Below are 12,350 nucleotides of genomic sequence, written 5' to 3'. Positions count from 1 at the left end.
CGGTAATTGTTATTTACTGAGTGCTACCCTACATCTCGTCTTATGGCAAATGTGTTCCGTGGTAAGTTTGTCAAGCATGCAAAAAAAAGGGCTTCGGGATATACGGGGAAAACTGGCAAAGAAATATAACAAGCAAGGTAATATGACTATTTTGACAAGGGGGGCCACGTGCCCAGCAACCAAGGGTAGGAGTAATGTCCAGAAGGAAGATTGTGCACGTATTGAGGATACTGTACGGGTGAGATTACCATTGAACAGATAATCAGGATGAATGCCTAGGTATCGGAATGTCATAGGTTGCCAGACCAGCCAGGCACCCCCGAGATGGTAAACAGGGTCAGGAACAGTGGCTTCAAAGGAATAGACACATGACTTCATCCAGTTTCCCCTGAGTCCAGAGACTATGGCAAACTGGTGAAATATGCATGCTATCTCTGAGGGAAGCTTCTGGTTGTCCCGGAGATATAGGAGCAAGTCATCAGCTTAGTGTGATGTGGAACATAACCCATCCCCCAATGGCATGCCCCAGACCTATCCATGTATGCGAAGAGTGACCGCCAGCGATTCAATGCCCAAAGTGAAAATTAGGGGAGACAGACATCCCTATTGTTGCCTTTATGTATCATAACTGAATCAGATATAAAGGAGCCAGTTTTTACCGTGGGCTTGGTGAATAGTAGTTTGACCAACTTAACGAATCTGGGGCCCTGTCTATAGTGAGTCAGGACAACAAATAAGTATTCCCATTCTAGGGAACTGAAGGCCTTCTCCAAATCCAAAACGAAGCATCCAAATTGTGGCAAGCTAGGGGAGCCTGCTCCATAATCCTAAAAAATCCCTGCGAATTAAGGGCGGTGTTTCACGCAAGAACAAAGCCATTTTGATCCAAGTGTTTAAGTGTGGGTACCAGTGGGAATAGGCCACCCACTAACAGTTTGCCCGTTATTTTATAGTCTGTATTGAGCAATGTGAGAGGGCGATGAGGACATCAGACAGTGTGGTCATGGTCCGGTTTAGGAAGGTAAATGAGAAGCACTTCACAAAGGTAGGGTGGTAGACAGGCAGTGTAGACGGCCTCATTATAAAGCATCTGCAGGTGAAGGGCCAGGAGTGCTGAGTATGCTTTGTAGAATTCAGTCGGGGGACTGTCTGGTCTTGTGTCTTTCCTGTAGATAGGGAACACATGGATTCCTGGTTCTCAAACTGGGTAATAGTGTCGTCCAGTTCGAGACGCTGTTCAGGAGTTATTGTGGGTAAGAGTGTAGAGGATAGAAAGGAGTCAATATTATTTGGCCCAGCTGACGTAGTCGAGGCATACATGGTGGTATAATATTTCATAATTTTGGCATGTATTGCCATTTGTGTATGTAGGAGGGTGCCTGAGGATGAGCATATGGCCAGTATAGGTATCTAGCGCGTTCCTGGTGAATACGCAAGCCTAAAAGTGATCCTGCCTTTCCACCTCAGCACGTATCTTAGCAGTGTATGCCTTGTTATTAAGACATCCTAATCACTCAAGGAGGGATGTGTGCTCACTGTGCTGAAAGGAGTCTCTCTCTACCCTCTGTAGACAGAAGGGTCTGTGACTCAAGGCCTACAAGTCCTATCCTGTCAAGTGTTTTCTTTGCATTCCATGTGCATCCAATGAAATGGCTCCGAAGGACCACTCTGAAAGCGTCCTATTCTATTAAACGGGTTGAAGCTTATTATCAAAGAATTTGTCTATTGCTATTCACAGTGAGGTCCCAAACTATGGGTCCTCTAGTGCTGTTGGTTGCAGGCGACAAGTGGTTATAGTGGAAGGTGTCACATCCCAGTTTAAACCCAAATGTTGAGGATTATGGTTCGAATTGGGTGCACCCTAAGTAATCTATATAGGTTATGTGGGGAAGAATGCCCGGTGTACTCACTAGGCGATCTATACAAAGGTTCAGGTTCTGAGGGCTGGAGTAGAAGGAGTAAATCCTAGTGTGAGTATTATGAAGTCTCCATATATCAATCAATCTCCAGTGCTCAAGACCGGCATTTACTGCCTGAGTGTTAGCGAAAGTCACTGGGTGGGGAAGAAGGGGACAGGAGCAGTCCAAATTAAAGCCCAATAAACTGTTAAAGTCCCCACCGAGGAGCCATGGCATCCTGCCCAAGCATGAGAGCACACCTATTAGTTTAACGAGGAACTGCTGTTGGTCCAAGTTAGGTGCGTATATGGAGCCAGTCACTACGTGCAACCCTCAAGGTGGCCCTCCACCAAAACATAGAGGCCTTCAGTGTCCACTACCTATGCGCCAACAACAAAAGTAGTGTTAGCATTTATCCACACCAGGGCACCCCTGTTGCATGTGGAAAAATTCATGGAACATACTTGCCCCCACCAGCGCCTCTGCAATTTCGCAGCTTCGAGCTGTGTATTTGTAGCACGGTGGTGTAAGTCTAAATATACTGCATACCCACGGGATGGAGAACTGCTGATGTTCCATGTTAATATATTTAGGTGCACCATGGTAGCATTCTAACAAATAAATGTTACTACCTCCGGTTCCCAACCAAGTAGTACATTGGGGAAATCATAGAGGAGAAGGGTAGAAGTAAGAAATGTGAGGTGAAAGGAGGAAACAGAGGGAGATGGGAGGAAGAGGAGGGTGGAAAGGGAGATGGGGGAAGGTGGTTAAAAACAATGGGAGAACTTCTAGCACATAATAACTTAGTGAAGTCATATTACTGATAGTGCATCATCGTGAACAGAGCAGTGAGGCATGCCATGCTGTGCCCTGCGAGGTCCACCAAGGTCCTCTGCCATCTGGGGCATCACTTGAGGGAATATGATGGAGTGTTTTCTGGAAAGCCAAGTGGATTTGGAGCATTCTTTACTTGAGAATTTAGACATGGCGTCATCCAGGTATGACCTAAGTGACGGATCTCAAAATGTTGCAGTAACATGGAGGGCCAACCGGCATGTGAGGAGCATCTGTTCCAGGTCCACGAGAGTGGAAAGTGGTCTTCGTTGAGCTGGCGGTGACGGCAGCCCTTCAGGAGGAACCTTCCTTGGGGTGGCTGTGCATTCAGCATGGTCTGGGGAGTGGGATTGGTGTATTCATTCCATCCCCAGACGGCCTTAAGATCTGTGAAGGATGTTGTTTGGCCACTGTGCATAACTCGAAGCTTTGCTGGAAATTCAAGCGAGTACTTGACATTCAAAATCTGCTTAACTAGTCGTCGCTTGACTGCAAGAAAATAATACCGTTAACATTGCACTGCCAGAGAATTATCAGGGAAAATCATTATGCGGGTATTTTCAATCTTCCAAGAAGCTTGCGAGGTTCTTGGAAGATTGTGTCACAATCGTGGTAGTGCAGCAATCATATCACCCTGGGCCGCGGGTTCAGTCCGGGGTGTGGCCAATGTGTTGTGTCCCTGTGAGAATGGTCAACCATGTAGAAAGGGGACAAGGTTGACAATGGAATGATGCTTCCCAGCCAACACTCCACATATGAAACTGGGTCAGGGTTCTCTATGTTTTCAGGCAGGCCAACGATGTGGACATTGCTCATGTGGGCTGGCCCCTCTGCATCTTCTGCTCTTTCCTCTAGCTCTCACAACCTTTCTTGTAAAGCATGTAGACCCCGCTCTGCTTCCTTCACATGGGTTTGTATTACTGAGATGGTTAGTTCAGCGCCTGGAGTTCGTCTGTCAGGCTGCGATGGTCTATATGCACCAAGGCTACATTATGACTTTTGCATTACCTGTATTCCTGAAACTAGAAACATTGTGGGTGACACATTATCCAGAAATCACTAGAATTAAGCCATTTCTCAATAGGACATGATTTTCCCTGCTAAGGCATCTTGCTACTCTCTCTTTTTTTTTGCTTCACTGAAATAAAACAAAATATATTTGTTTTCTAAAGAATTGCATGACATCAAAAAGAAAGAAAAGATCCCTAGAAGAAGAAGAAGAATTATTGATTTCTGCTTTAGGGAAGTTACAAATGACATCCATAAAACAAAGTTTACAACTTCTATAGACTTTCCATGATTCTACAACCGCAGACCATAGAGATGCAAGAATAACTGAAGATTTACTAAGATGAGAACATTCTCATTACTGACCTATAGGCCTGCTGCTGGTGTCTTGAGAGACTGTTTCCAACTCATATGGACTCTCTGAAGTACAGGATGACAGACTATTGCAGAAGCACCAGTGCTTAATTTGAGCCTTAGCACTTAATTCTGAACACCAACACCTATGGGAGTCCACTACATAGTGATGTTGTGGAGAAGTGTGGCACAATGATTAGAGTGGCAGACCCTGCTGCAGAAAACTGGCCTGGGACCAGGGTTCAATTCCTGCCTTGGCAGGTCTTAGGCTCAATTCCCTTGGACCAGGTAATTCTCCCCTTGGTGGCTAATCTAATTATAGGTCCCACTCTGGGCAATAGCTTGCTTAATCTCCATGGCGGCCTTGGCGGTGCTAGGATGCCTGGCTTCACCCTGGGGGTCATCCAGGAGTGGGTGCCTCACAGGGAAAAGCCAGGAGGGGTTCTACAGTGATATGTGTACAGCGCCTTGAGACCCTGACGGGTGAGTAGTGCACTATACAAGTGCAAAATTTACATTTACATTTTTTATCTAATTTTGAAATTGGCACAACACCAGGTTTAATAAATCAAAATAACTTAAAAATGAATGAAACCTGTTACCCTCGCCATTCTTATAATTTTGACTGGCTTGGAATAGTCAAAATGAACCCACATGTTGGTGTGTGATGGTTAGTAATTATGTTGGTACTCTCACTGGCAGCACTAGCATGTATGTGTGGTACAAGCTGTAGTGGCTGCCTAAGAGGGCTTTGGCAGTTAGAGTTTTATACAAATAAAGCACTGACAGACACACAATGGCCCACTATCAAGAGAGGAAATAGAACACAGTGAGTAATGTAAGAGGGGTTATATAATAGTTAATTATGAGAACAGAACTGTGATGTGGCTTACCCTATTTGAAAGGAAGCATCTCTGTAACAAGCCTGAGAAACTCGCCTGAGGACCAAAGGTAAGTTGCACACCTATCTATTGCAGGTAGAACTGTAGTCATCAAATCAACAGGGCGACGCCAAGTCGAAAAATACATTGTTTGTCACCGAAACCTAATCACAGAGGAAAACTGGAATCGTTGCAAAACTATAGAAGAGTGAAATAACCAAGTCAGCCCAAGACAAAACCAAGGGTCTGCACAGAGGAGGAGGGAAACTAAAACCAATAACAGGGAAAAAGCAACAAAGGTGAGGAACAGGAAAATAGGGTGTGAAATAGAGCGTCAAGTGTAAGTCTTGAAACAATTGAAGTTACCAGCCACAGTCTTCAGCATCTACTAATTGACTGAAATATTAAACTGCGTTTTCAACAGGTTCCCCTGGTAATGCAATTCCCACTGCAGTTGTTTGGTTGTTGGCTGTATGCTTACTGCAACCATTAATGGAGATCTGCAACAAATCAGATTTAATGGCTACACTGTCGAATAAGTCAAAAAAGGAAATGGCTATCCCTTTGCTGAAAAATCCAACAGCAGACCTTTCTAGCATGAAGAATTATCAACCTATCTCTAATTTACCAAATCCATTAAAAATATTGGACAGGTATCTCTGTTTATGGAGTTAAAAAGTCTTCTAGATGAAGTTCAACGTGGGAGGAGGCAATGTGTCTCTTGGGACCGGAACTCCTCTTCTCTCTGTTCTAGATGACCTTCCTAGGCTATCAGTCTAAGGCCATTTTGCGGAATTGGTGTTGTTAGATTTATCTGCAGTATTTGATACAGTTTACCATGAGCAGCGTTTTGTGAGTCCAGCACGAGTTGAAATACAAGAACTAGGTTTGATGAAATTGTAATTGTATTTATATAGTGCGTACTACCCCTGACGAGACGTCAAAGAGCTTTTCAGCGGGTAGCACGCTAATCCAGAACCAAAAATTATTAGTGGTGGGTTAGTATAGGGAAATATAAGTACAGTATTAGTATGAGGTGATTTGAGCAGAGGATATGAGAGTTTGTTTGTAGCTTTCAATAGAATAATGGAGGGATAGAGGAGGGAAGAAACCAGAAGTGTTAATTGGGAGTTTATAGTAATAGGATGAGGCTTGGGATGAGTAAAGGGGAGATGGAGGAGGGAAGAGTCTAAAGAAAGGTGTTAGGAAGATCATAGTAGTAGAAGGGGTTTTGGATGAGTCAAAGATGAGATAAGTGAGAGAGAATACAGTAGGGTTGTTTGACAGATCATTGTAGTAAACTGAGGTTCAGGGTGAGCCAGGAGTGGTAGAGGAGGGAAGAGGTTAGGCAGGGTTTTTTTTTGGATCACAGTAGTAGAATGAGTTTGGGATGAGTCAGAGAGTGGGGATGGAGGATGGATTGATAAAGGCAAAGGGTGATGCGGAGACAGAGTAAAGGTTACAAGAGAGAATTGTATTTTTAAATACAATTATGTTTTTCCTCGTGAACAGGAGGATTAAAGTAATAAATAAATAGATATTTAAATACATAGAAATGGAATATATGTGTAAGGAATATAAAAATGGAAATAATAATTTGAGATTTAAAGTTGTGTTGTATAAACACAGAGTTTCAAGATTAGCAATATTTGAGGTTATTTTATTTGTGTACTTTTCTAGCATTATGTTATCTTTCCTCAATTTTCCATAGTGAAATGCTTGCTGATAAAATAGCTAGGATAACATTTGCTCATTGTGATAGCTAAAACGAAAGTAGGGATTCATAAGTATCTAATCTAACAATTTATCTAGGAACTATTCAATGACCTATGAACATGTTAAGCATAGAATAATATACATATATATATGAATACATACACATATAGACATACATTGTATACATACTTGTACGTACATATACGCACACATATACGTACACACTCACACATACATGTACATTTAACTGTGAGTATATATACATTTGTTAAACAGGCTTAAAGCGTATGTACATATTTTATTATTATCAAATAGTAATTATACATGTTTCTTAAAGAAATACACATATCTAGATATATACATGTAATCAGATTATAAATGTTTACCAACACAGGCATATGCAGTCCTTTGCTGTTTGGATATGGTGGTTATGAAGGAAAGAGCCAGCTCTTGAGTAGTCTTCTAAAGACAAGATAGTTATCTGTGGATCTTATATTTGGCGGTGATGAATTCTATAGTTTGGCAGCTTGAACAGAAAAGGATGTACCACCTATAATCTTTTTCTTGTATGGTGGTGTTTTAAGGCGATACTACATGTAAAACCACACTCGTAGTTTATGAATAACAAAAAAGTAGTAAACTTGCCCCAAACGTTTAGGTTTACCTTTCTGAATAAGATCTTTAGATTATTGTAATACGCCACTTTTTGGTTCACCTATGGGTTTCCCGAAATGGCTCTACTGAATTCTAAATGCCACTGTGTGACTTGCACTGCCATGGTGTCATGTCTGCTCCATATTGTGGACATTGAACACACTTCACTGGCTGCCTGTTTCAAAGCAAGTGATTTTTTATGTCATTCTCTTTGGTCCATCGTTCCCTCTATTCTTGAGGTCTTTGCTGTGTTCAAAGGAAATTTTAAAGTTATCACCTGACTCAAAAGCTGAGGTCCTCCCATGATCACTTAGATTTTTACACTGATATTTATCTGTTTTGTGCTTGCACTGTACTTTAGCATCAGGGCAGCTTTTAGGTATCAGCCCCACTCTGTAAATATAGGAGTTATAAACAGCAACAAGTGGTATTGGCAAACCATAAATCAGAGTAAAGCAACTCTAAGTAATATCAACAGAATAGCTCTGAGTAATAGTGGGTTTATCAAAATTGAACCTCTGAAGTATTCATGGTATTATTGAGAATATAAATTCAACCGATTCACTGTAACACCAAGATCAATGCTTGTAATCAATCTTTATATTTGATTTCTGAGTTAATGAAAATGGGTGTTTGAGGTATGATGTTATTAGCATATGCCTGTGTGATATTTGAGAAGTATTGGGAGCAAATTCTGAGTTTGAATTTCAAATAGAGCAATGATTGAAGTTTTGTAATAGAAGTAGCAATGAAGCAAAACTCTGACTGATCAGGTATATTATGTGGGGCGGAGCTCTCAGTGGGTATTACTGATATACATATGTTTCATTGACTTTGGGTATTGTCGGATGCATGATTCTGAGTAAGCCAGTGAATTATGAGGTCACAACAATTAGAGTCTACACATTTTAGAAAGAGCTTTAAGTGAGTCAGTCAAAGTTTTACAGAGCTGTGAGTGAGTTTGGTTAATACCAAGCACAGATTTCTTAATGTATCTTGATATCATCTGATACAGAGACCTTGTCAAAATCGGGTATTTCAGAAGAGTTATAAGTGACATCTGGTATTTTCATAATAAAACTATTGTGGTATCTAGTAGAAGACAAACAGTAAACCATCATAAGTTCACAGTGAAGAACCTTGCAAAGTGACCACTTTATTTCAGCTTTGATTGTGCAAAAAGTTCAAATGCAAATCTTTCCTTAACCTCTTGATAGGGTATACCAATATTCACTTGCACTTTAATGCTGTGATTTCCAAGTAACTCCACAAAGGTATTTTAATCTCTGTGCAAACTCATTTCACTCAAGTTGAACTACTAAATATCGACTTCCAGAATATCGACCTACAAGAGTATCATCAACAGAATACATAGAGACAAATTATAAAAAGATAAGTGCATATGGCGAAATGTAGATTTACTATTTCTAACTCCACCGTTATATACCATGAAAGTATATATATCACCCAGGAACATGTGTGTGTGGAGTAAGTTATACGAAATCTATTCTTACTTACCTGTCAATATTTTAACTTGTCCTCGATATTCTGTTTCATTGATATTTTGAGTACAATAACCAGTGAGCACACCATTCCCACAGGGATCACACTTCAACTCCGAACTTTTAAGTATGGGTTAAATGTTTAGCAAAATTAACGTTGAACATACTGTGATAAAACTCACAACAGGTCACTCTGATGAATACCTCCTGCACCATACCCAATCATGTGGCAATACTGGGTTATCAGGTACTGTGTGGGTATGTTTTGGGCCCATAATTCAATGTTTGACTATGTCATGAGCAAGCAATACACAACTCTCTGATATCTAAGTCACATCTTCAGTACACTTGCCGACAGTGTGTAATGTGAGTTATCATAAAGATGTTGAGGTCAGCTCTAAGATAAGAAACTAGCGAGGTTGCTATGAATCAGCTTGCTAAACGATCTGCTTCACATCCCAACTCATCAACCTATTTGATGTCCATGTTTCGTATGCAGCTATCAATCCAGCTTGTGTGTTTCCATTCATCTACAAAGGAGTAACCTACCAAAATTGCACCACAAAAGATTATTCTACTGAGTGGTGTGCCACCACTAGCAACTACGACCGTGATCATCGCTGGATTCGATGCTATGACAGAGGTAAGTGTAATGGATTTTCACCTGTTAACCAGGTCAAGGGAGCGCATGCACAGTGGATCACGGCCCCAGACAAATTCCCCTCTCAGTTTCCTTCATCCATCGTTGATCCCAAGCCAAACCTCTCACCTCCCCAGAACTACTCAAGCACTTCAGTTGTCTGGCCCGCAGAAGGTTTGGTAAGTGGCAGGACATGTGTTTATCCTAGAGAAATGGTGGTTGCTTATGGCATGATCTGGATTGGCCATCTGAGATTTATGCTGGGCCTATAAAGTGAACAATGGTCATTAGACCTGTGAAACTGCGATACCCTGATGCTAGGATCTACGTTTGAAGAGTAGTGAAGTACGGGCTGGGAAATCTGTCTTTTTACAGCAAGGGCCTGATTGAGATCCATGGACGGGTTACTCCATCTCAACAGTGATGGATATCCCATCTGTCAAAATATAAATCACATAGAATATGATGTTATTTATATTTCGCCAGATGGGATATCCGTCACCAGATTTAAATCAAGCCCTGAATCTGATTAACATATTAGTCTTCAATTCCTGTAAGGTAGAAACAGGGATGAGAAACGATATTGGTCTCTTCTTTTCTTCCATCCTTGTCAACCTGCTGATGTCCTGCTAGGTTCCTTTAAAACTTTTATGTGTCCTGGCAACTAGAAAGCATCATTCTCCTTTTCTATACCCTTACTAGATGAGGATTGCCATTGAGTCTGCATATTGTTTATATTGTGTTCAATATCAGGATGTCTTCTACATAGACATTGCAAAACTGCACCTTTTCGAAGCGTTCAATTGGAGATTGTGTTTTTCTTTCTCATTGAAATCCAGCAAACAATAGATTACGAACTTCTAGATTAACTTCCTAGACTATCAGTCGAAGGCCATTTTGCGGCCTTTGTGTTGCTAGATTTATCTGCAGTGTTTGATACAGTTTACCATGAGCAACTTTTTTAAGGCAGCATAAGTTGAAATATAAGAACTAGCTTGGATGTAATTGTAATTGTATTTCTATAGTACTTACTACCCCTGACGAGGCGTCAAAACGCTTTTCGGCGAGTAGCATGCTACTCTGGAGCCCAAAAGGATTAGTGGTGATTTAGTATAGGGAATTATTAGTACAGTATTAGTACTGGTATTAGTATGAGTTGATTTGAGCAGAGGATATCTGAGATTGTTAGTAGCTTTAAATAGAATAATGGAGGGATAGGGAGGGAAGAAACCAGAAGTGTTAATTGTGAGTTTATAGTAATAAGATGAGGCTTGGGATGAGTAAAGGAAAGATGGAGGAGGGAAGAAAGGGGTTAGTGAGATCATAGTAGTAGAAGGGGTTTTGGAGTAGTCAAAGGTGATGTAAGTGAGAGAGAATATAGTAGGGTTGTTTGGGAGATCATAGTAGTAAACTGTGGTTCGGGGTGAGCCAGGAATGGTAGAGGAGGGAAGAGCTTAGGCAGGATTATCTTGGAGATCATACTATTAGAATGGGTTTGGGATGAGTCAGATAGTATGGATGGAGGATGGATTGACAGAGGTAAAGGGTGATGCGGAGACAGAGTAAAGGTTACGAGAGAGAATTGTTTTTAAATATAACCATGTTTTTCCTCATGTACAGGAGAACTAAAGTAATAAATAAATAGATATCTAAATACATAGAAATGGAATATATGTGTAAGGAATATAAAAATGGAAATAATAATTTGAGATTTAAAGTTGTGTTTTATAAAGACAGAGTTTCAAGATTAGCAATATTTGAGGTTATTTTATCTGTGTACTTTTCTAGCATTATGTTATCTTTCCTCAATTTTCCATAGTGAAATGCTTGCTGATAAAATAGCTAGGATAACATTTGCTCATTGTGATAGCTAAAATGAAAGTAGGGATTCATAAGTATCTAATCTAACAACTTATCTAGGAACTATTCAATGACCTATGAACATGTTAAGCATAGAATAATATACATATATATATGAATACATACACATATAGACATACATTGTATACATACTTATACGTACATATACGCACACATATACATACACACGCAAACATATATATACATTTAACTGTGAGTAAATATACATTTGTTAAAATGGCTTAAAGAGTATGTGCATATTTTGTTATTATCAAATAGTAATTATACATGTTTCTTAAAGAACTACACGTATCTAGATATATACATGTAATCAGATTATAAATGTTTACCAACACAGGCATATGCAGTCCTTTGCTGTTTGGATATGGTGGTTATGAAGGAAAGAGCCAGCTCTTGAGTAGTCTTCTGAAGACAAGATAGTTATCATGGATCTTATGTTTGGCGGTGATGAATTATATAGTTTGGCAGCTTGAACAGAGAAGGATGTACCACCTATAATCTTTTTCTTGTATGGTGGTGTTTTAAGGCGATACTACATGTAAAACCACACTCGTAGTTTATGAATAACAAAAAAGTAGTAAACTTGCCCCAAACGTTTAGGTTTACCTTTCTGAATAAGATCTTTAGATTATTGTAATACGCCATTTTTTGGTTCACCTATGGGTTTCCTGAAATGGCTCTACTGAATTCTAAATGCCACTGTGTGACTTGCACTGCCATGGTGTCATGTCTGCTCCATATTGTGGACATTGAGCACACTTCACTGGCTGCCTGTTTCAAAGCAAGTGATTTTTTATGTCATTCTCTTTGGTCCATCGTTCCCTCTATTCTTGAGGTCTTTGCTGTGTTCAAAGGAAATTTTCAAGTTATCACCTGACTCAAAAGCTGAGGTCCTCCCATGATCACTTAGATTTTTACACTGATATTTATCTGTTTTGTGCTTGCACTGTACTTTAGCATCAGGGCATCTTTTAGGTACCAG

General features: G+C 40.3%; 1 protein-coding gene across 1 annotated transcript in view; it reads left to right on the top strand.

Moving 5' to 3' along the window:
• The window catches only part of LOC138295397 (uncharacterized), a 212,102-nt gene that overhangs the window by 49,759 nt on the left and 149,993 nt on the right, over window positions 1-12,350 (top strand). Inside the window, exon 3 of the mRNA XM_069233667.1 lies at window positions 9,347-9,490. Within this exon, the coding sequence (XP_069089768.1) occupies window positions 9,347-9,490 (144 nt within the window). The remainder of the gene's footprint in view (window positions 1-9,346; window positions 9,491-12,350) is intronic.

Source organism: Pleurodeles waltl, chromosome 5 (assembly GCF_031143425.1).
Source record: "Pleurodeles waltl isolate 20211129_DDA chromosome 5, aPleWal1.hap1.20221129, whole genome shotgun sequence".
Classification (NCBI taxonomy): Eukaryota; Metazoa; Chordata; class Amphibia; order Caudata; family Salamandridae; genus Pleurodeles; species Pleurodeles waltl.
The sequence above is the reverse complement of the archived record's forward strand: the minus strand, read 5'-3'. Positions and strand labels throughout refer to the sequence as shown.